The sequence below is a fragment of the Myotis myotis genome, unplaced genomic scaffold (assembly GCF_014108235.1).
Source record: "Myotis myotis isolate mMyoMyo1 unplaced genomic scaffold, mMyoMyo1.p scaffold_m19_p_11, whole genome shotgun sequence".
NCBI classification, from domain to species: Eukaryota; Metazoa; Chordata; class Mammalia; order Chiroptera; family Vespertilionidae; genus Myotis; species Myotis myotis.
In genome coordinates this window covers 75,459,363-75,482,297 of record NW_023416315.1, presented here as the reverse complement: position 1 = coordinate 75,482,297, position 22,935 = coordinate 75,459,363, and the positions used below count along the sequence as shown (strand labels likewise).

The 22,935-nt window shown below is 34.5% G+C and overlaps 1 protein-coding gene across 1 annotated transcript in view; it reads left to right on the top strand.

Annotated features, from left to right (window-relative positions):
* Positions 1–22,935, top strand: part of FOXP2 (forkhead box P2) — a 691,137-nt gene that overhangs the window by 517,172 nt on the left and 151,030 nt on the right. Inside the window, exon 5 of the mRNA XM_036328924.1 lies at positions 10,240–10,329. Coding sequence (XP_036184817.1) covers positions 10,240–10,329 — 90 coding nt within the window. The remainder of the gene's footprint in view (positions 1–10,239; positions 10,330–22,935) is intronic.

Here is a 22,935-nt window from a genome sequence, read left to right as displayed (position 1 = left end):
GAGTGAAATGAAATAGCATGTCCAGTATTTAGAGTTATATTGGCATATAATGAGCACTTAATGCACATTAGTTCTCTTTTCCTTCCTTTTTGTTTTTTGCTGAAACCCCATAGCCACTTTTTGTACTTATTTTTAATGGACTACACTTTTCGGCATTGCACTGTGGTGATCTTAAATGTATTTTTTTATTTTCTTATTATACTAACAGACCCTTGAGGCAGATGATCCTGTAGCATAGGGTGTGTAGTGTATATTCATGCAGATGTGGCGATGGTGACCTGGAGAGGAGAGGGGTGTATCTGACCAGGACATTCATACAGTTATAAACTCTTTCACTCAATCTCAAAGGAGATTAAAATACAACTTTGTAAAGTATGACAGAGCATAAAGCTATTAAGGTATGCTTCCTAGCTATTGGGACATTTTTCTACTTGAACAGATTGTGAAAAACTAAAATAAGTATTGAGGTAAATTTTTAGCAATTACAGTATGCTAGGCCCATTGGTTAAAATGCATATATCTATCTATAAAAGTCACTATAAAGCTAAAAATCAAGAGTCAGTCTCAATTGACCAGTACTTATACATGCAAGAACATACCCACTGGAGCAATTCTATATAGTAATTTCAAGCCTTCACTTGAAATACTACTACTTTATACTTTAGTTCTTAGAATATTTTGAAATACATTATCTTCTCTGATTCAGCAATCACCTATATGCAAAGGTAAATATTACGAACTGCCTTTAAGAGACAAGAAAATTAAGGCTTATTGGGATTAAGTAAGTAGTCCAAGTTCCTCAACTAAAAAGGCAGAAGAATGTCTTCTGAAATCTGGGTAATACCATTATATCATATTTTCTCTCCTAGTTGCACAATAAAATATATACATATATTTTATTTTGAACTCTTTTAAAAAAACTAAAGATAACCGTTTTTTGTCGTTCTTTTTCAGAATGCACAATAGCACACCATATATATATTTATTTATTTTAAACATATTTTATTTATTTTTTACAGAGAAGAAGGGAGAGGGATAGAGAGAAACATCGATGAGAGAGAAACATCGATCAGCCGCCTCCTGCGCACCTCCTACTGGGGATGTGCCCGCAACCAAGGTACATGCCCTTGACTGGAATCGAACCTGGGACCCTTCAGTCCGCAGGCTGACGCTCTATCCACTGAGCCAAACCGGTCAGGGCAGCACACCGTATATTGTTGTAATTGGAGGTAGCAGGCCTTTTGAGCAGGTTGAAAGTTTAGAGAGAATCTGACTGAGTAGTGATGACATCTGATCAGAGTGGAAGAGTATGCGGTTCCTCATTTGTTCTGCAGGCGGCGCTGCAGAAGACACTCATATACTTATGTCGCCAGTGTCTGTGGAAGCACACTTCATACTCCAACAACATTTTAAATATCAGTTTTTACTCTACCAGCTATATTTCTCAGGAGTGATAGGGAAGTGAGGAATGGCCTTTGTTTCTCCAGCAATTTCAGTCTTTCTCTGGATAACCACCCTTCCTTAACTTCCTGAGCTGAGACCATCATTGTGAGCTCTCTCGTCTTCCTACAGGGGCAGGGCAAAGCTACCTCTCCCCCCTCAACCTGTCGCAGAGGCTGATGTTTCTGCTCCCACAAAGCTTTCATTTACTCCAGATGCTCCATTCAGTCCCTTCCCATCCCCTTTAGCGACCTTCTCAAGTCTATATTACAACTTTAGTTTCTCCTTATCTATTAGCTCATCATCAGGTTTTCTTTATTTGAAACAACAAACAAACCAAAATCCTCAAAGCACAGTCTCTTTTATTTTGGTCTCCACAGAATTTATAAAAGAATTGTTTGTACTCATGGCCAAGGTTTTCCTCCATTTATTCCCCAGTAACTGTGTGCAGTCTAACTTCTAATTCAATACTCTGTGGGAACCAATAGGTTATGAAAATGATCAGATCATTTAAGAACTTTCATTAACCTCTTTGAGTTTTTGGTATTTCAGAACACCATCTTCTTTCTACACAATTTTTTCTAATATTTTCTTATTTCCTTTTTTTTCAAGCTTTATTGAGATACAATTGACATCACAATTCTTTCATTTAAATATTTACCAGCTTTAATGAAGCATAATTTACATACCATACACCTTATCCTTTTAAAGTATACAATTTAGTGGTTTTTAGTATATTCACCCTCCCCGTTCTCCCTGGCAATGGCTAATTTATTTTTTGTCTCTATGGATTTGCCTATTAAGGGCCTTTGTATAAATGAATTATACAATGTGTGGTCTTTATGACAGACTTCTTTCACTCAGCATAATTCTTTCAGGGTTCATCCATGCTGTAGAATATATCAGTGCTTCCTTCTCTTGTATGGCTGAATAATATTTCACTCGGTGGAAAGACTACATTTTGTTTATTCATTTATTTATCAGTTGATAGATATTTCGGTTGTTTTTACTTTTTAGTTATTAGGAGTAAAGGTGTTATGTACAACTGTTTGTGTAGACAAGTGTTTTTATTTCTCTTGGGTATGTTTCTAGGAATGGAATTGCTGGCCCATATAATAATCCTAGATTCAACATTTTCCAGAGGTCTTTTTTACTGCAGTGACTAAGCTCTCCTCTCCATTCATTGTCTTTCATTTTTATTTATCTCCTAATGTCCTCTCAACAAAATGTAGATGTTTCTCAAGTTTTGGGTCTTGAGTCTTCTCCTCTCTTTATTCTCTTCATCAGAAATCTAATCCTCTCCCTTTCTCTTAACTATTAGCTCACCTCTTACTAGGAATCCTTTGTCAGCCTGATCACCTTCAATCTAGAGCTCTGCATTGTTAGTATCTACTAAAGAAAAGTCTTGGTTATTCTGCCATCAGGCAAACAACACCATCATCTCTCCAAAATCATGGTTTGTAATCTGATTTTCCCCTTTTCAAAAGTGGCACAACTATTCCCCAGTTATCCTTGACTGAAAATTCTGAAGTCATTATTTATTCCTTCCTAGCCTTTACTCCATACCCAGTTACTAAGTCCTGCCAGTTATACTTTTACATTCCTTTTGTGACTCTTATATTCAAATAAAATGATTCTTATTACCCTTATTATCTTCCTGGGACAGTTGCACATACCTGTTCATTGGTCTTTCTATCATATATTTTCTCATTCTTTTTATCACTTCTCAGTTATCCTTCACAACATGGCGTCAATATTGTCCTGGCCTACACTTATCCCCATCACTTCCAGATTCAGCACCATTTGTCTCTAACCTGTTCAATAATATCAAGACCCTTTACCACTTATTGTTTAGTTATATTCATAATTAGCTCCAACCAACCAACCTTCACAGGATGTTTCTCTAGCTCCTAAACCGTAACATACTCTATCCAAGATAAATTCTTTTCATTGTTTATGACCCCAAATTTTCTTTGCTTCGACTTAACACAGCCAAGTTCTACTATCTCCACAAGATGATCTATTTCTCATATAAGTTCAGCCCAAATGTATGTCCCTATAAAAAATTTATCTGAGTTCCCCAAATGAAATGAAAAAAAAATTATTCTACTTATAGACTCCTGTAATGTTTTAAAAATATTTGAATGGCTTTTGGACATTTAGCTAGAAGTTTCTTAATGGATGGTAAGCTCGCCCCCTATCTATGTGTGTGTGCGATACTTAGTTCTTCGCTTGGTCCTGGGACATACTTGCAAAAAAGAAATTTTACTTACAAGTGATTTTTGGTATGTTTTATTTTTAGAGATAATTTTCCCAATGCCACCTCTTTTGCAATCTCACTTTTCAATTGGAGGGGAAATCCAGGTATAGGATTTAAATAATAGTTTACTTGTAGATATAATTTCTTAGCACGTATTTTCGGTTAATATCTAATATGTCAATTTAAATTTTGACAGTAATGAATCTTAACCCTTATTGAAACAAAAGAAGACTATTGGTCTCATAATGAGAAAAGGTATCTGTTAAATTATGTAAGAAACAAAAATAAATCTAAAGTAATTTGAGAAAAGTAACAAAATATTTTATAGCAGAAAGGGAAATAATGGAGAAAATTCACATAAACCATGTCATTTATGGAACATGTACCATAAAAAATAGATGTTTTAAAACTGTTAATTTTAATAAAATTAGTTCCAATTTTAAGAAAATTCATTACCTTTTATGCTGGGAATTTTAAAGTTGGGTAGAATTCCTTAATATGTGAACAAGAATTGTATTTAGTATTGCTATAGATTATATTAATTTTCTTTATAAGTATTCTATTAGAAATTTATTATCATTAGCAGAATAATGATGAAAATAGAGGTATGAATACCAGGCTAGTTAGTATTATGTTCTGCAGCCTGTAGAATGTCAGCTCTGAGGAAGAGAATTTATTTATCCCATTGAACTGAATGTATGAATTTAGACCTGAAAAATCAAAACCTGTCTTAGACATTATTTAGTTAACTCACGGGCTTATTTTGTGGGAGGTTTCTGAGCTCATCTGGAAGTTTGGAGATATACTGGGATATACTGAGTACGGGGTTTGGATTTGAACCTTGAGAACTTCGTTATAAATTCTGAGGATGACTGCCGAAACCGGTTTGGCTCAGTGGATAGAGCGTCGGCCTGCGGACTGAAGGGTCCCAGGTTCTATTCCAGTCAAGGGCATGTACCTGGGTTGCGCGCATATCCCCAGTGGGAGATGTGCAGGAGGCAGCTGATCGATGTTTCTCTCTCATCGATGTTTCTAACTCTCTATCTCTCTCCCTTCACCTCTGTAAAAAATCAATAAAATATATTTAATAAATTCTGAGGATGATGAGGATCTATTCCTTCACATATCCAATATCTTGATGGTCTCTGTTTTGGATTTACCTCATAAATGCTAAGCCAAAATAGTCTGCCATTTGAATGGTAAATAGGGTGCTTTACAATGAATTTCTCTCTCTTATTATAGTACCATAAAATAAATGATCTTAGCTTCTTAGTTTGGCCTTCATGGTGGTTCTCAATATAAACACCATATAGCCACACATTTATTCTTTAACTTTATGTAAAATACACTGTAAAACAAAAATAATTATTTTCAAAAATATTTTCTAGTAATTAGCTCCCCTCCCAAACAAATTTAGTCTAATTATGTATCAGGCATGATAAAATGGAAGGTCAATAGCTACAGAGGCATCATTTCACTCTGATAGATTGCTGTTTGAAAATAGGTTATGACAATTAGATGATTAATTTTCTTCTATTAAATAGCATTATGAGACTTATGATTACATTTATCAGTAAATTCTTTTTAGTGAGAACATAATATGAGGAAAGACCAAGCAGAATAGGAATTAATATCCTTTGTTAAGGATCAGAACATACTTTCTAACAACCACAATTGTGAAAATACTTAGAAAATGAAATTCTGTTGGAAAACTCATGTTTTTTTTTTTTTTAATCATTTTAAAGCGACATGTTAAAGATGTCATATGGGAGTATGAAGAGCAAAATTCTGGATGTCCTGCTGGCAATTTTTTGTTGTTGTTGTCCTGGTTACCTGCAAAGTATACACCCCTTGTCAGTATAACTGGGGAGTGCTTATGTAAACATTCTTGTTTCGCCTGTTTCACATAATCATTTCTTGTATCACATTTCTTCTAACCTCGCTATCTGAAACCAATTACAGGAGATCCATTTGGGCTGCATCTGTTTTCATAACAAGCCGAGGCAGCAGTGTCTTTCTCAGAGAGGAATATCAACATCAAATACGCTTCTGAGTGCTTTGTTATTTATGTTTCAGAGAGATTTTGTGGCCTTCAGCTCTCAGGAATGTGTCATGCTGTGCTGTTTATGCATTGAAGATATTAATGGGTGTAGATGTCATTTTTCATTTTAATGTCTCAAATGCAACAGGCTGATAGGTTAAGCATTCCTATTTTTATAGGGAGAGATATGAGTGATGTCTGTTTTTCCCCAAATATACATATATTTACTTTGAAAAAAAGAAGTTATTTATAAACCTTAGAGTACTCAACATTTTTGGTTAAACTGGGTTTTTCTAAGCTATTCACAATTTTATTTCTGTGTTTTTCAAGATGAAAAAAAGTAATGTTTTCCGTGCTGCCCAAGAAGGAAAAAGTATTGATCTGACAGGTCACAAAGATTTTTCATTCTTATTTCTCATAATAACCTACTTATTAGAATTCTATGAGGTTCATAATGAGCACGAAGTTATTACTACTATAGAAGGGTAATATGCTTAAACTTTACTATTCTTAAACATTTGTGCTTTATTTGAAATTACACAGTAACTATTAAGAATGTTGTTTTTACAGATTGTCAAACTGCAGCAGGAAGGCCGGGGAGGGTTGCGGGGCAGGAGGTAGGGGGGTAAGAGATCAACTAAAGGACTTGTATGCATGCATAGAAGCATAACCAGTGGACATAAGACATGGGGGGATAGGGGAGGCTAGGGGACTGTCTAGGGCGGGGGGATAAAATGGACACATATGTAATACCCTTTGTAATACTTTAAGCAATAAAAAAAAAAAAAAAAAAAGAATGTTGTTTTTAATAAATATTTTAGAGCAAAATGCACTGAATTCTGGAAAACATGCATTTCTACACCCTTGCAGCCTAACAACAACAACAAAAGTATATGTTCAATCTATTATACAGCTTTTTATTCTTTTCAAAATATTTAGTTTAATCAGATTTCAAGTTTAAAAGTGTCCTATCTTAGTTTTCTTCAGCTTTACTATAATTAAATAACTTCATCAAGGAAAGTGTAGTCTTAATTTAAAATAAATTGTTTTTGGAAATTAGATAGGTTTGGCTGCCTTAGAAACCTCTTTCTTGTTCATTTGAATCAGGCTCAGACAATATTAAAGAAAGATTTGTAAACAAACATCTTTTGCCTTTGGTTCTAAATTAACTTTTTGGTTTTTTGTGGAGGGTGATCATATAAATACTTAAATAGCTCATAGAACTTTATGAATGATCCTGGTATATAAAATTTCTATTTACCAATTTAAGTGGACAAATGATTTGCAAATTAATATTTTGTGTATTTTGACATCTAACACCTTATATTGATGGAAATGTTAGCTCATAATCTTTCATCTTTTGAGTAGCTACAATAATAAATTGCAAAGATGAATTAAAAGTGTCTGAGCAATTGTTTACTGAAATTAAGTCCTAAAGTGTTATCCAGAATACTGGAAATAAAAAATGTCACATAATGCCTGCAGTTGAAATGCAAACTACAAAAGATTTATGTTTAAGAGTTTCTAATCATTCTTGATCTCTTGGAATTGTTTTTTGTTCTCCAACCTCTCAGTTTACTATGGCAAGTCTCTATTGCTGCAAAAAGAATGTTGAAATAGGCAAGGTGTTCTTTTTCATAAGCTTTTGTATTGAAAGATAATCCTTGACTGTTTCAAAGATAAATGTAAATGCATATGCAAACCACATACTTTAAAAGTAGAAGCATAATTTAGCCGAATAGCTTGTGGTATTCTATTATTAGTAGTACTCCTTTAACAACAGTGCACATGTATCTATTTGCAATATTTTCATGAGCTACAACTCTAACATATCTAATTTTCTAGTGTCTTTCTTTAGCCATTGGGCATTGCATATATTCATTCCATTGGCTTACTTGTTTGGGTAGAGTTGACTGAATGTAAGGCAGAAATGGATAGGGTTTTGTACTTGACAGACAAGAGTCTGAGCTTCTGACCAGACTTACTGCTTTGTGACTTTAATCAAGTTATTATAGTATTGGTTCTTCAATTCCTTGTCTACAAAATGTGAAAACTAGGATAACCAATTTCTAAGGTGTGTTTTTTTTCCAGCTCTGGAATTTTTCAGTTTATGACTAATAATTGGTCAAATGATTGGAGTGTTACAGGACAGTAGCACCCCATCACGTATTCGTAGACTATGTGATGAAGTCCAACACAAAGATGGTGGGAATACTTAGCCATAAAAATGACATATACCCTGTGATAGTTTTTCTATTCAAACATTTACAAATTGAAAACATACAATCTTATATTGTAGTTCCCTTTTTAAGTTTCTGATAAATGGGTATGCCCTCTTGTCATATGTTCTCCTTTGCTAGAGTTTTATTCTTTGCATTCTAACAGTTCCTTTGACAGAACAGACAGTAACCCACACTGGGATGTACTCTGGCCTGAAGCCTGGATACGGTGAATAAAGCACAGGCCTATTTTCCCCATTTGCTAAAATGAGGGGGTCTATTTCAATGATTTCACTTCAAGATTCTGAACTACCCTTATTAAAATACTTGAAAAATAGTAAAACAACTACAGAATTAAATATAATCTAAATAAGGCTGAGTATATGCAAAATAAACTAAGGACCTCAAAGGGGAAAACAATTATATGAAAAATACTAGGCAAGTTTTGTGTGGATTTGGCACCAAAAGGAAAACTAATTGATTACTTTTCAAGATTTTCACATTGACACAGCCTAAATCAGTGGTAATTTCCATTTGAAAAAAATATCATTGGTACTTAGTTTAAGTTGTGATTTAAACAGAAAGTAATATTATTGGACTATCAAGGGAAATTTTTCAAATTGTGTTTTGCGATAAGTGTTTATGGAATTAATTTTTATTTGGTCTTTTATTCACACCGAACTTCATCATAAAATTGCTAAGTTCCCTGGAATGTTTCATCCTTAGAAGTATTTAGGTTGACTTGTGATTACTTGAAAAATTTAAAATAAGAAAAAAGGGAGATTTTTTTTGAGTGAGTGTATTTCCAAAAAGTGTGCTTTACAAACTATGCCGGATCCTGCCCTGGGAAGATAAATCAGTGTTGTTAGGAGATGGTGCGAGTGCATGCAGTTTGTTTACTTTGGTTTCTATGTCTGCTGCCTGCTCAGAAAACTTGCTTGGAGCCAGGCTGTAGCAGCCCTCCTTTCTGTCTTTTCATAATTGATCAGGGGATGACTGCCTTCCCCGAGGGTTAAGACATGGCAACTTTTTCTGTTTGCTCAGCATCTCAATGCAGTAGTTCAAACATTGTTCACACCAGCTGGCAGTGTAATGCCATATGCACATCTTGTCAAAGCAACTGTTGTCATGGATACTAGAAACTCTCTTAAAAACCATATCATTGATTCCAATGGAAATTGTACTTTTTCCTGCTTAGAATCTTAATTATTATAGAATAAAATTAATCTAAAATATTTTCCTCTTCTTGAAAACTTTGTCATATATTCTAAAACAGCGAATAACGAAGGAAAGAAGTGGTTTAGTTTCCTGTGTTGGCAAATTTCATCATTAATGTTTATTGAACTCAGTTGTTGAGAGAAAAATAAGTTTGTACAGTAAAGGCTCTTAAAGTTTTTTTTTAAAATTAGTTTATACTTTAACCTTTCAAACATCTCAATATGTGCGTTTTTGTTGTTGTTATGGCAGCAGTTTTTATATTAGTGTATATAGTATAATGGCCAAACTGCCTCTCTTCCAGCAAAAGAAATGCTTACATTAATTTCTTATGTTGTTTTATTTTCCTGAGTTGGAAAGAAACCATAAAAATAAATGAAAATATCTATTTTGATTGGTGTTCTATCACACATAGAAATAAACCTGATTGGTTGAGTCCTAATTTCTTTGTTCTCTGATTTTGCTAAGAATGTAAATGAAAACCACTCAATTTTATTTGGCATTGAAATTGCACTTTATTTTGTCAAAGGAGAGGTTTCTTCTTGAATTGCAATTACCAAAAAAAAAGTATTTTAAATCTTTAGTGAAAATCCTTATTAATTCACTTTCAAGATAATCTGATGTTGATTTGTCAAATTTAATTACAGCTTCCAGTAACACTTGAAGTCTACTGCTTTTGCTTCAAAATTGTAATATGAAAATACAAATTGGATGATGATTTAAAAGGGAGTGAGCATTATAGTTGAACATTCAAAGACAAGTTCCTTGTGGAAATGAGATTACTGAGGCAGTTTGTGATATTTTTTCTTTTCAAGCACTTTAAACAAATTAACTTTATTTCCTGCAGGATAAAAGCCATCTCTGTGGTTTTAAGTAAATTTGTATATGTGTGTTATGTAAATTTTTTTCACATTAGAAAACAAGAATATTTAATGATTTTCTCTAGAAAGGAGGGTTGGATGGGCTTCTTATACATTGAAGCTTATTACTAGTAACCAGGGAATAACTGATCCTCAATTTACCTTTAACAAAATATTTAGATGTTGCTCCCTTTTTACTTCTAGGCTCTCCAAGCAGCAAGACAACTTCTCTTACAGCAACAAACAAGTGGATTAAAATCTCCTAAGAGCAGTGATAAACAGAGACCACTGCAGGTAGGTAATGTATTCCTGTCCTTGGGGGTCATTTTAAAACATATTTATTATGAGAACAGAAATGCAGACTCAGTTGTATACATACAGAAAATTATGATGTTTGCCTATGTCGATAATTTCCATTCAAAAAGAGAATTCGCTTTATCTTCTTGAAAGAGAAAGAATTTTCTATTAGCGTAGATTTCAAAAGTTTACAGGGTCACTTCCTGCAAAAATTATGTAGGGATCACATTTAGTATACGTGGGCATAAAAGTTTGCATTAAACTTTCTGGGATTGGAATGGAATTTAATTTACAAACAGGTAAAAATGTGGCATTTCTTTCTTAAGAGCAAATTCATAGTAAAATGGTATGGAGTAAAACAAAGCAGGCTTAGACAACCCTTCTGTAGTTGTATTCAAGTGACAAATGCAGAAAACCTCCCATTTTGTCAGAAAAACTGAATTCGCCACGGAGTTATTGCTGTTGCTACAGTTATAAAAATACATTCTGGAGTTTGTTGTCCTACTCACTATGTTTGTCCTGTGGAACTGATAGTCTGTATGTCGTTTACAGTAAATTTTTTTATATAATGTAACCATTGTTTTATTTAGTCTTAACAGGAATATTTAGGGCATTTTCTCCAAGAAATAACATTTTCAGGTTTCATTTGAAAAAATATTTGGAAGGTATCTGGAGATGCATCAAACATCTTTAAAAATGTTTATCAGCTTTGTTGGAGGATAAGGAATGCTTTTTTAAATCCAAGTTACATGCATGTCTAATAAGGCAAGCTTAGTTTTTTTTCTCCAAAAAAGTAAACATCTTTCTTGTTGCTTTAACAAAACTATTTTGAAAATTTTTATGGCCTAGCTGTCTGTTTTCCTTTGTAGGTGTACTCCCAGATGTTAGTAACTAAGTCTTACACGATGGCCTTCTGACAGAGAATTATAGGCTACTGATGTACACAATCCAGAAACCACTTATTACCTAAAAACTGGATTAATTTATGGTCCCTAGACAGATATGAGATGAGAATATATTTCTTGGGAACAAACCCATTTTGGGGGAGTGGGTGGGAAGAAGGGGGAATTGGGGATGGGCATTCCTTTTAACAGAGTAAAGTACAGATGTCTGCCATGATTGTATGTGAGTTATACTGCAAGAGTCTGAGTTTAATATCCATCTTAATTTTTTCTCTTTTAAAATAAATTTCACGTTCTTTTGTTTTAACTAAGCAGTAATTCTGTAGTGAGACATTTTACTTACCATCATATACTTCCCTAAGTAATAATAGTGATTTGAGCATTTCCATTGAGTTATCTGATTCCATGAGAGCCTCTACATACATTTATGTGACAGAGAAAATTTTACATAGAAGTCATAAAAGATAGCAAAAGGAATGTTTATCCTCACTATGGCTTCAAACTGGGAACTGTGCTTTCTTGTTGGTATAGCAAAGGAGGTTTACTAGTAGATGCTCGCAGCATAAGCCAAAGGTAGGAAAGAGTTTACTGTTTTTAATATCTGAAAGAGACTATATATATTGTCCTAATTTTATCTTATTGTGTCTCTTGACAAATTAGACCAAGTAGTTGTACCTTCCTCTCCAAAGCTAAGTCAAGGAGACGTTTCTTTATTGATGATTACCAGGATATTTCTGGAAAGAATGGCTGGGCTGAAATTTTTCTATTTTCTCTTTTTGTTGTATTGAAAGGCAAAATTTAGCTATACTTTGTTTAACCAAAATGTACATAATTTTCTTGGCAAAACACACACACACTAATATGGGAATAGTTATGACTCTAAAGTAAGAAATTGTTGCTTCTGTACCAAATGTTGTATAAATAAAATTTTGAGCCTAAGTCCTCAATTGTATTTTTATTATAAAAGGGTGATTAAAAATTTACAAATACCTTTTAACAACTTCAATTGCTAACCATTGCTATAGTTTATTGTGTCACTTATTAGTGTTTTGTGATTCATATTAACACAACTATATCTTGATTATACAGATATAAAACTCTAGAATTTTATTATTCTTTTGGAATTTTAATAGGATCTCATGCCAAAATGTCATAGGAATGAAAAGTTGGTTTTTAAGAATGAGAATTTAGAATAATGACTGAAGACTTATTTGTTCACCAAAATATACACAGTAGTTAATATAATGTGATTCTACATTTTTAGTATTTTGTAGTACCTGGTAAGCTTTGCTGGGATTGTATAAAAAATCTAATAAAAACCTAATAGCATTTTATACTAGCTTACACATGTTGTCAATGGGGGATATTAAGTAATACTTGTTTTTGCATCTGCAAATATCATTTAACATGAGTTGCACTATGTATTTGCCACTCGTGTTAAGGAAAAGGATAGAATATTTTTGCTAATTATAAATATTTAATATGAAATTAGCACTTTAAAACTTTTATGATTTTATCACAGTCTAGTTCTTTTTAAAAAATATATTTTTATTGATTTCAGAGAGGAAGGGAGAAGGAGAAATAGAAACATCAATGATGAGAGAGAATCATTGATTGGCTGCCTCCTGCATGCCCCATACTGGGGTCGAGCCTGCAACCTGGGCATGTGCCTTTACCTGGAATCAAATCTTGATCTCCTGGTTCATAGGTCAATGCTCAACCACTGAGCTATGCCAGCCAGGCTTTTTTTCTACTTAACTGTTTAATCAATCTTTCATAATAGAGTTGGTATAGATTATCTTTTAGATTTAAAAAAATAAGTGAAAATGTTTCAAAATCTGTGCTTGAAAGCAATTTATTTGGTGTTAATAATAGATCATGCTGGTTAGAGGACCAAACGAGATATGTGATTTTCATTTTACTATTTAATTTTTATGGATAACTATTTTATAAAGTTTGAAAGAAAATACAGATTTTAGAAAAATATTTTGATGGCTCAAGTCACAAGAACAATATTTGTTGCTTGTTATACTCAACTGAATTTCTTTTAAATGTTGAAAAGTGGTAGCCAGATTTGAAGTGTGACATGGCAGAGAGTCTATTGCTGGTATTTATCTACTAGTATTTATCTACTATTACTTTTTCATTCACATTTTTCTTGTTTTTCTGCTACAGATAGCATAGATATTAGCATATCTACTGCAAAATTGAAAGAAAAATCACATCTAATGAGCCTACAGATTGTAGTAGTGATTTCACTTTCATGTGTAGATATCTGAATGTATGTATTTGAAACATGTTTACATATTAATTCATTGCATGAAACACCACTTAAATAGGGCCAATCAGTTAATATATTGATTAATGACATATTGATGATTAATATAAAATGATTGTGATGCAGATTGGAGCTGATATTAAACTAAGCATTACCAGATTTTTCTTTTTTACATTTCTACTATGTATCTCAGAAAAACAAACCCTAAAATGAAGATGGCCTCTTATCTTACTTTACTTTACTTTTCTATATCTACTCCTAGCACGTCCTAGACGTGATGTACCCATAGTGGTCTATAAGGAGGAAAGTTAGCCAAAGAGAATATGTAATACTTTAAATTTCATGAAATGAATTTCCTGATTGAAAAGAGTAAGTTCACATTGTTTTATGCACACATGCACACTTCCATAATCTGTAATTAAAAACATTTTGTAAAATACATTATCCATTTTCTAGCCTATGACAGATCTACTTAATTTAGTTTAGGTATGAAATTGGTCGCATTATTGTTCTTGTTACATTTACAGCCATGAGACAGACTTGTGGTTCTTCAACAGCTGTGCAGAGCAGAGACGTAAATTTAAGGTAAATGCCATTGCTTTGCTATCTTAGATGAATATTAATATATAACATTGTAATCACTTCCATTGTTGTAGATTAATATCTAATATAAGGTTTTCTTTTTCAATAGGCAATTTAAATTAATTTCTAAAATAATTCTGAGTTAGTTTAAGAATGGAGTACTTAAAAGCAAAAGTGAATTAAACTTAGGAGTCTTATTCTGAGCCTGACACAAGCTAGTAATATAGGTTTGAGGAAGTCACTCAACATCTTTAAAATATAGACATTGGGCTAACTGATGAATAAAATGGAATGTTCTGTGATTAAAGATTTATTTCATTTTTTAATCCTCACCCAAGGGTATGTATTTTATGGATCTTAGAGAGAGAGGAAGGGAGGAAAAGAGAGAGAGAGAAACATGGACATGAGAGAGAAACATGAGAAACATCGATTTGTTTCCTCCTGTACATGCCCAACCAGGGATCGAACCCACAACCTGGGTATGTGCCCTGACCAGAATGGAACTAGAGACTAGAGACCCTTTGGTTCTTGGGATGATGGTCAAACCAACTAAGCCACATTAGCCAGAGTTTATTTCATTTTTTTAAAACTAAGTGATAGGTATCTTAATTCTTCGAGAATAGCTGTACTTTGTTGGATATTAGCTTATGGGTTAAGGGTTATGTTTATATACTTGTTTGTTTTTACTTACAAAGGACTTTAAAAACATACCATAGCAAAAAAATAATGCTTTGGTATCAAAGTATTAAGTCTTAGGTGTATGGTAACTATTGTGCAAAAAGTATTAATTTATATAACATCTAAGAAAGTTTTGTTTCATTTAGTGCCTTGAAATAATTTTATAAATTGTTTTTAAGAAAAATCTAAGTTACACAAAGAATTATTTTACCTATGTGTTTACTTTAATAATCTACATTAAAATACGTTGTCATAAAATACAATTTAGCAAATTTCTACCTTCCTCTAATTGTTCAGTCCAAAATGTTAAAATTATCAGCAGCAGACAATCAGTAAGTTCTGTAGCAAACTAATAAGCATTTCTAAAACTTTCATTCTAGGGAAAAAAACCAATAAAGTGCAAAATCTATAAATAATGAAGTTGAATGTATAAATAATAAAAATAAATATATTTTTGGGATATAGAATTGGGCATTGGTAAATATGTTTTAGGAAATTGTCAAAATGCATTTATACAGTGTTAATGAATGAATTTGAATATTTCCTTTTCAACAATAAGTTCTGGTTTCTAGTATAGAAGAATTAGAGAGAAGCAAAAACACATTCCGTTTCAAATACTGAAAGCAACATAATCAAGAAATTTGTGATATGGATTTGAGTAGCTGCATAATACTAAGAAAAAAAATTTAGGATTTTTTTTGTTATCTATATTTTTTCTATAAAAAGAAGCAGTTAATCGAACACACTGTTTTGTCTCATAAATTTTGAAAGAGTTTAATTTAAAAACTATTAACAAGGGTAGACTATGCCTTGTGTGGTCCTGATTTTCCCATTCCAGTAAAAGAACAGTTCCTTCCTCCCCTCAACTCCCCCCTTATTTTTGCTTTTAGAGAGAGAGAGGGGGAAGAAAAAAAAGAGAGAGAGAGAAAGAGACCAATTGGTTGTTCCACTTATTTTATTGGTTCTAAGGAACTTTTCTTAAAGGGCTGCATGTGATAGGCAATTTTACAAGAATGTGATAGAATAAAATCTTTCTTAAAAATATTATGATGTTGCCACCTGTGGCCAGCTGCTCAAGGCTGACACCCTGTGGAGGACAGTCTAGGAGGTTATCCAGTCTATCACTACTAAGTGTGCTTGGGTGGAAAACTCACTTATGATCTAGGTGAAAGAACATATGTTTTTTATCTGAATCCTATCTTTACTCTTAATTAATAGGACTTTGGGTAAGGTAACTTGAGCTCTTGGGGCCTGTTTTCCCATCTCTAAAATGGGAATGAGGATTGAAAGATTGTTGTGAAGATTAAAAAGAATATAACATGAAGTAAGTAGCATAAATCCTTGTGATTATGAAGTAGTATTTTCCCTTATGATCATCCTCAGGAAGTTTATATTTAATCCAAAGTTATGATAAACATTCTACCATATGGTTCCTTTTATTTGGCCATCATTTTTATTATTTACTAGATGCCCGGTGCACAAATATTTGTGCACTTGGGGGTCGGGGGTCCTTCAGCCTGGCCTGTGCCCTCTCGCAGTCTGGGACTCCTCGGGGGATGTCCACCTGCTGGCCAAGGGATTGGGCTAAGCTGGCAGTCAGACATCCCTTTGGCACCCCGGGAGCCCTCAGGGATGTCTACTTGCCAATGGGGAGCAGACCTAAGCTGCAGTCGGACATCCTTAGCGCTGCTGAGGAGGCGGGAGAGGCTCCCGCCATCATCGCTGTTACTGGCAGCCATCAGCCTGGCTTGTGGCTGAGCAGAGCTCCCCCTGTGGGAGCACACTGACCATGAGGGACCAGCTCCTGCATTGAGCATCTTCCCCCTGGTGGTCAGTGTGTATCATAGTGACCAGTGATTCCCAGTCGTTCTGCTGTTAGGGTCAATTTGCATATTACCCTTTTATTATATAAGATAGAGGCCTGGTTCACGGGTGGGGATCAGCTGGTTTTCCCTGAAGGGTGTCCCGGATCAGGGTGGGGGTCCCTCTGGGGTGCCAGGCTAGCCTTGGTGAGGGGCTGATGGCTGTTTGCAGGCTTGCCAAGCCTTCCAGCGGCGACCCTCACCCCATGCGGGTGTAGCCAGCCTGGGTGAGGGGCTGATGGCTGTTTGCAGGCTGGCCACACCCCCTTCAGAGTCAGGTCCCTACTGGGGTGCCTGGCCAGCCTGGGTGAGGGGCTGATGGCCATTTTCAGGCTGGCCATGCCCCCTGGCAACCCAAATCCCAGCCTCTCCTTTTTTTTCTGGGATTTATTTATCTTCTATAATTGAAACTTTGTAGCCTTGAGCGGAGCGCAGTGCTAGCCAGGGCAGGCGAGAAGCTTGGCTTCCTCCATTGCCGGGGGCAACCCAAGCCTCCTTCTTGCTCCAGCTCCGTGGCTGTCACCATCTTTGTGACGGAGTGACAGAGTGGTGGTTAATTTGGATATTAATCTTTTATTAGATAGAATTACTCACAATTTATAAAAAAGCAACAGTTAGTATTTTAGGTACTATTATATTATCTTCCCCTCCTATAGACACTCACAATATGTATACTTTACACTAGCCTATCATAAACTTATATTTTAATGTTTGTTTGCTTTTTCTACTAGATTGTGAGCTCTATGACTGCAGGCACCATGGTGTCATATATATTTTACTGCCTATCACAATAACTGATCAATAATAGAGCTCAATAAATAATCATTGCAACAGTGAATGAGGAGGAGATTGTGCTGAGAGGAGATTGTGCTGAGGGAGGAGGTATAGGGGGAAAACCCTTTCATTTGTTCAGTGTATATTGATTATTTACCATATGTAATAGCCTCAGGGACTTATGACTTAGTTGAGGCGATAGTAAGGCTTATATACAAATGTCAGGTCACAGTGGATGTGCTATAGGAATGCAGAGGGCAGAAAATGCTATAAGCATTAAAAAATAAAATATTCCTTCTGGCCCAAGTGATCAGGGAGGGCTTGTGGAGAGGTAACATCTCTGCTGGGCTTAAAGAAAGGGAGTTTGGTAGATAGAACATTTTTTAATGGAGATCTTTGAAAAGATGTCATCAAAGATGCCGCGATAGGACATTGTGAGGTCCAGTTAGGCAAGAGTAAGTAATTTGTTTTGACCATCATAGAGATGTCTTAGCAGAGGAATGAGGGTTGGAGAACTATATCAACAGCTGTATAGAGATTGACAGGCCACACTAATGAGTTTGTACTTTATGGTTTAGATAGCAGGAGTTATTAAAGCTTTTTGGTAAGAGAGTGATAAAATCAAACTGGTATTTATAAAGATCTGCTTCACAATGTGGCATGGGAATGGAGATTTCTGAAAAAAGATAATTTACAAAGAAGAGCTCATCCACAATTTTTTAGAGCAAGAAGAAAAAGAAGCAGAAGAAAGAAAAGAGGGGAAAAGAAGAATCAAATTAGCATTTCTTTTGTCAAGGAAGGTTAAGGAAAGGGAGCGTTTTGAAAAGATGGGACTTGTAAGGCATATCAAGAAAAGTCCGTGAGGATGAGCATGTCCATGCATGCAATGCTGAATTTCAACACTGATGATTTTTTTTTTATTTCTTAAAGTATTACAAAGAGTATTACACATGTCTCTTTTTCCCCCCCTTGACATTCCCCCAGCTTATGATTTTTAATCCCCCTCTTTATCATTTGCAATTAACTCTTAGGATCTCCAATATTAAAGTGATCAATAATCAATAACAAGTGGGGGCAAATCTTACTTTAGCATCATTGTTACAAAAAGGAGAATTAGTAAGTGTACTTTTGCTTCTTAGACTGTTCGGTCTCCAGCAGTATAAGTAAATGTATATTGCATATGTAATACCGAGGGTTTCCATAAATTAAATATGGAAGAAAGCTGCTTTGTAGGGGGTCAAATTTTCTTTTTTCTCATTCAAGCACTTGCTTCTTTGTGTGATCCATTAGGATTTTAAGTATATATTCCCTTAATTTCTCTACCTTAACTAAAGGGAGCAGAAGAAAAGAACGGCACATTCATATTGGTAAGGGAGCTCTCCGTAGGATTTAAGACTTAGGCTGTGAATTTTGTCTGTAGATGTTGGGAGGTGTACAAGCTAAATTGAATGACAAAGTGAAGAACAGTATCAGTACGTGATTAAAGAAAAAAAGTGAAATTACTTTGAAATTCCCTTACATTTAAGGTTCATTGTGTTATCTCTGTGGATTCTCTTCATGCCTTTCTATCATCCTGCATTCTACATTGTACTTGGTTGTCTTAAAATTTCTCTGCTAACTTCACCTTTTCTGCTGCATTTTTCTTCCTTTATCATTCAGGCCTTTTCTTTTATATAATCTTGTCCATTTTACTTAACCATTCATTCCCATATTGAGAGTAGAGTAACTTTAAATGCCTTTGATTATTTAATTCTATCTTGGACCTAAAATAGCACATTATTTTACTAACAAAATAGTAAAACTGGGCTACTTCTTCAAATACGGTATCCAATATTTAATTTTACCTTGCCCCAAGATTACTGCCCTTTATTTTATATTAAGTTTTAGTATGAAGCCAACTCTACTCTCAAATATCTCAATACTTAGCAGGACTTGAAGAATTACATTTAGTGCTAGAAATCTCTCATTACTCATGGCATTTATAGGTGGCTCTGTTAACGTTACCATCAGAATGTATTCATCACTTCTGAGATCCTTTTGTCAGACTTCCTAGAACACCAATTACAAAATGAATGTTCAAACTAGAAGTGGCAGGAATGATTGTATTAAAAGGCCAGGTGTTTTGTTGTTTTGTTTTGTCTTTGTCTTTTTTTGAGCAGTCTTAGGTTGTGCTGATTGTGATTATTTTAACAATGCTGAGTTTGGAAGCCTGGCATTTGAAATGATCAAACAAAAGTGTAATACACTGTTCTTTTAAAAATATTTTATTCATCCTACCTTAATTTGAAAATAATATAAGCTTATTAAATGACTCAAACATTATTTTAAGTTAAATTATAGTTGGACACTAAGTTATTTTCCCAAAGGCACTTAATAACTATTAATACATTGCTACGGTATGGTAGATTTTTTTAAAGATGAAAATTAATTTCTTCCTCTGATTAGATGAGGAAGAAACCACTCATGAGAACTAATTGTAGTAGACTCTTGACATTCACCAGGTATGCATCCTGAGATCTTCATGAGCCCTCAAATTCAGGAAATGCCCAGTTAACTAATAAGGAGAGGTCCTTATTCTGAATCAAGCTGCCATTGTAACACAGTTAACAACTTTCCAACTTTTCATAACATTTGCTTCATGATCAATGTCACGTTTTAAAATGAAACAATTGTTTTTACATTCACCTACAGAGGTGAGACTAGGTAGAGAACAGAAAAGGTACATCAGCGATAGAACGGTGTAGAGGAGTGGATGGGTTAGTTTATATGTGAGAAGCCAGTAATCTAAAGATTAGATGGGCCTCCCAGCATGCTTGATTCAATTTCGTGGCTTGCCAAATTACAGAGCTGTAATGTCTTGGAATTTGGGGTAATTCGAAAAAAATCTGACCACAGCTTTATTTTTGTGAATTTTAAAGGTCTCCTCTCCTAGATCTTGCAATATAATATCTATGAGGAAAATCCAAAATGACCAAACAGGTTTCCCCTACCTTTCTTGATGTTTTATATGAAAAATTGAGAGAAGCGCTCAATATTATTACTAATATTTTTCTCCTTCTTGGTTGTAAATCTCCAATGACATCAATAGGCTACCTGGAGTGCTCCTTAAGAGTTGCCTGGCATGTTTTTTAAGGGTCTGGGGAAGGCAGTGTGAAGAGTATGAAGAGACCTCATAGCAATTCAGTATTTTATTTTAACTGTCTTTGATTATTGACTGGTTGTTCCAGACATTTTGAGCTTGGTATTTTATCCCCCAAATTACAGAGCTGCAGTTGAGATTTAACTCACAGTTGAAGCTTTTTGAATCACATCCAGCTTGACTAAAAGTATTTGGGAGGGGGGGTGTTTTACGTTTTTGTTGTTTGTTCATGCCAATAATTATAGTTTTATCAGTATAGATATAGAACCTGCAGTATGTAGTAGTTAAGCATTTTGATAACACACAAAAGAGACAGAAAATTCCCTTACACAGTATATGGATTCTTGCACTTCCAATGCTAACATTTGCATTGCTTTAAAACCATCACCTTAATATCTTCTATTGCCAGTGCTACTGAACTTCTCAGATGACAAACCAAGGAACACTGAACATTAAGATGTGTTGACATGAGAAAAATCTGTTGTCTCACAGAAAAACTGTAGTAAATTCTTCAATAGATTATGTTTGTAAAAACAACAAAAAAAAAAAAACACCGAGAATGCAATCATTTTCTCTATATATCACCGTCTTCCCATAGAAAGAAGCATGTGATAGACATTTAAACATTTAACTACTGGTTAACTTATGAATAAAGTTTCATTTTCACAAAAACTTGGGCAACATTTAAAGTTTTCCCTTTATTCTGGGAGGATTTCTTTCCCTTAAAAACCGTCACCATTTTCCTACACAGTCTTAAAGTTTACTTAGGCCAATAGTTTTCAAGTCTACGATATTACTTGAAAACCTTTTTTAAATGGAGAATCTTGGGTCCACCCTAGATCATTGAGTTAAAATTACTGGGGATAAGACCTTGAAAAATCAAAATATTTTAAACTCTCCAGGCGATTGTAATGTATGTAGCTGGTCTACCAAGTATTATGTAGGAAACTTGAACTATTCTTATACATTAGGAAGTTGTTCCCTGTAATAAAAAATACTAAATGTAAATTTTCTTATTAATAGCCTGTGTAATTTTCTCTCTTTGGGACTTAGTTTTCCAAACAACACAATCAATGAAAAAAAAACTGCACTAGTGATAACTTAGGGTCCTTCCAGATCCAATAGTCTTTAAATCTCACCCCTGCATTTTGTTTTGTTTGTTATTTGTTTTTTGTTTTGTGTTTTTTTATATGGTATTAAATCTGAGCTAGTCCCCTGAACAGGTTTCTTGAGTTCTCTCTCTCTCTCTCTCTCTCTCTCTTCCTTCTTTCCAGGATCATTTGCAAGAATGTTGTCAGTATTTTATTTTTACTCTCATTAGTTCTCATATACAATTATCAGTAATGAACTCACTCCATGTTCACCTTTGATTTTTTTTTTTTTAAATCTGCTTTCTGAAGGCCTACTTGTATGTCCATTATGCCCAATTGGCCTTTCTTTAGATATTAAAAACCTCAATAAAAAACTCATTGTCTTCCAAGATGTCTGCTGCGGTGGCCCTGGCATGCTGATCTCATTGTCCGCCACCCACTTTTTACACTTTATATGAGCAGCAATGTCACAGTATTTATAGTTCCTCGAACTTCGCTTCATGTCGCATGCAGCTGGCCTTGCCTTTCTTTTCTCAATAGTCCCTTCTCCACCTTCCCATCTAGAAAACTTCTGTGCAGCTTTTTAATTTCCATTGTCAACTTTCTGTGAATTCCTCTCTATATATTGTTTCTATGACATACATACTTCTGTTCTTGTACTAGTATTTACCACAGTTAATCGTAATTACTATAATCTTCCTGCGCATGATTCACCTTCACACAGTTGGTTTTGCATAAATGTGTGGAGTCCATAGAGCATTGCTAGTCTACAATCCTACCAAGGTCTTCCTTTCCCTTAGGCTCCAGATGTGTTTCCTTAGTCACCTCCTGGTGCACCTCAATCCAGATCAACTTCTTTCAAACTGAAATTATTTATTTTTTCCCACCCTTAATCAATGTTTTTATTAATTTTTCCTAATCCTCTTCTATAACCTCCAGCTGTAAAGCCTCCTAACCTGTTATGTTTATCTGCCCATTCTTTCACCTCTCAGCACAGCCATCATACAGCAGATATGTTATAACCGTGATTTAATCCTGACTGTTTTCTAAGCATTCTGTTATAACTGTGATTTAATCCTGACTGTTTTCTAAGCATTCTGTTTATTCATTTGTCCACATGCATTTACAGGTTGTTTCTTTTAAGCCAAGCACTTTGGGGGGCACCATAAACCATAAGAACTTTGATACCTACTTGCCTTGTTATTATTCCTCCATTTATTTAAAAGTTCATTCCCAGCCTTACCCCTTATCGAGTTTCCAAACTCCTTTTCATACTTCAAGGCCCTACTTCCTAAAG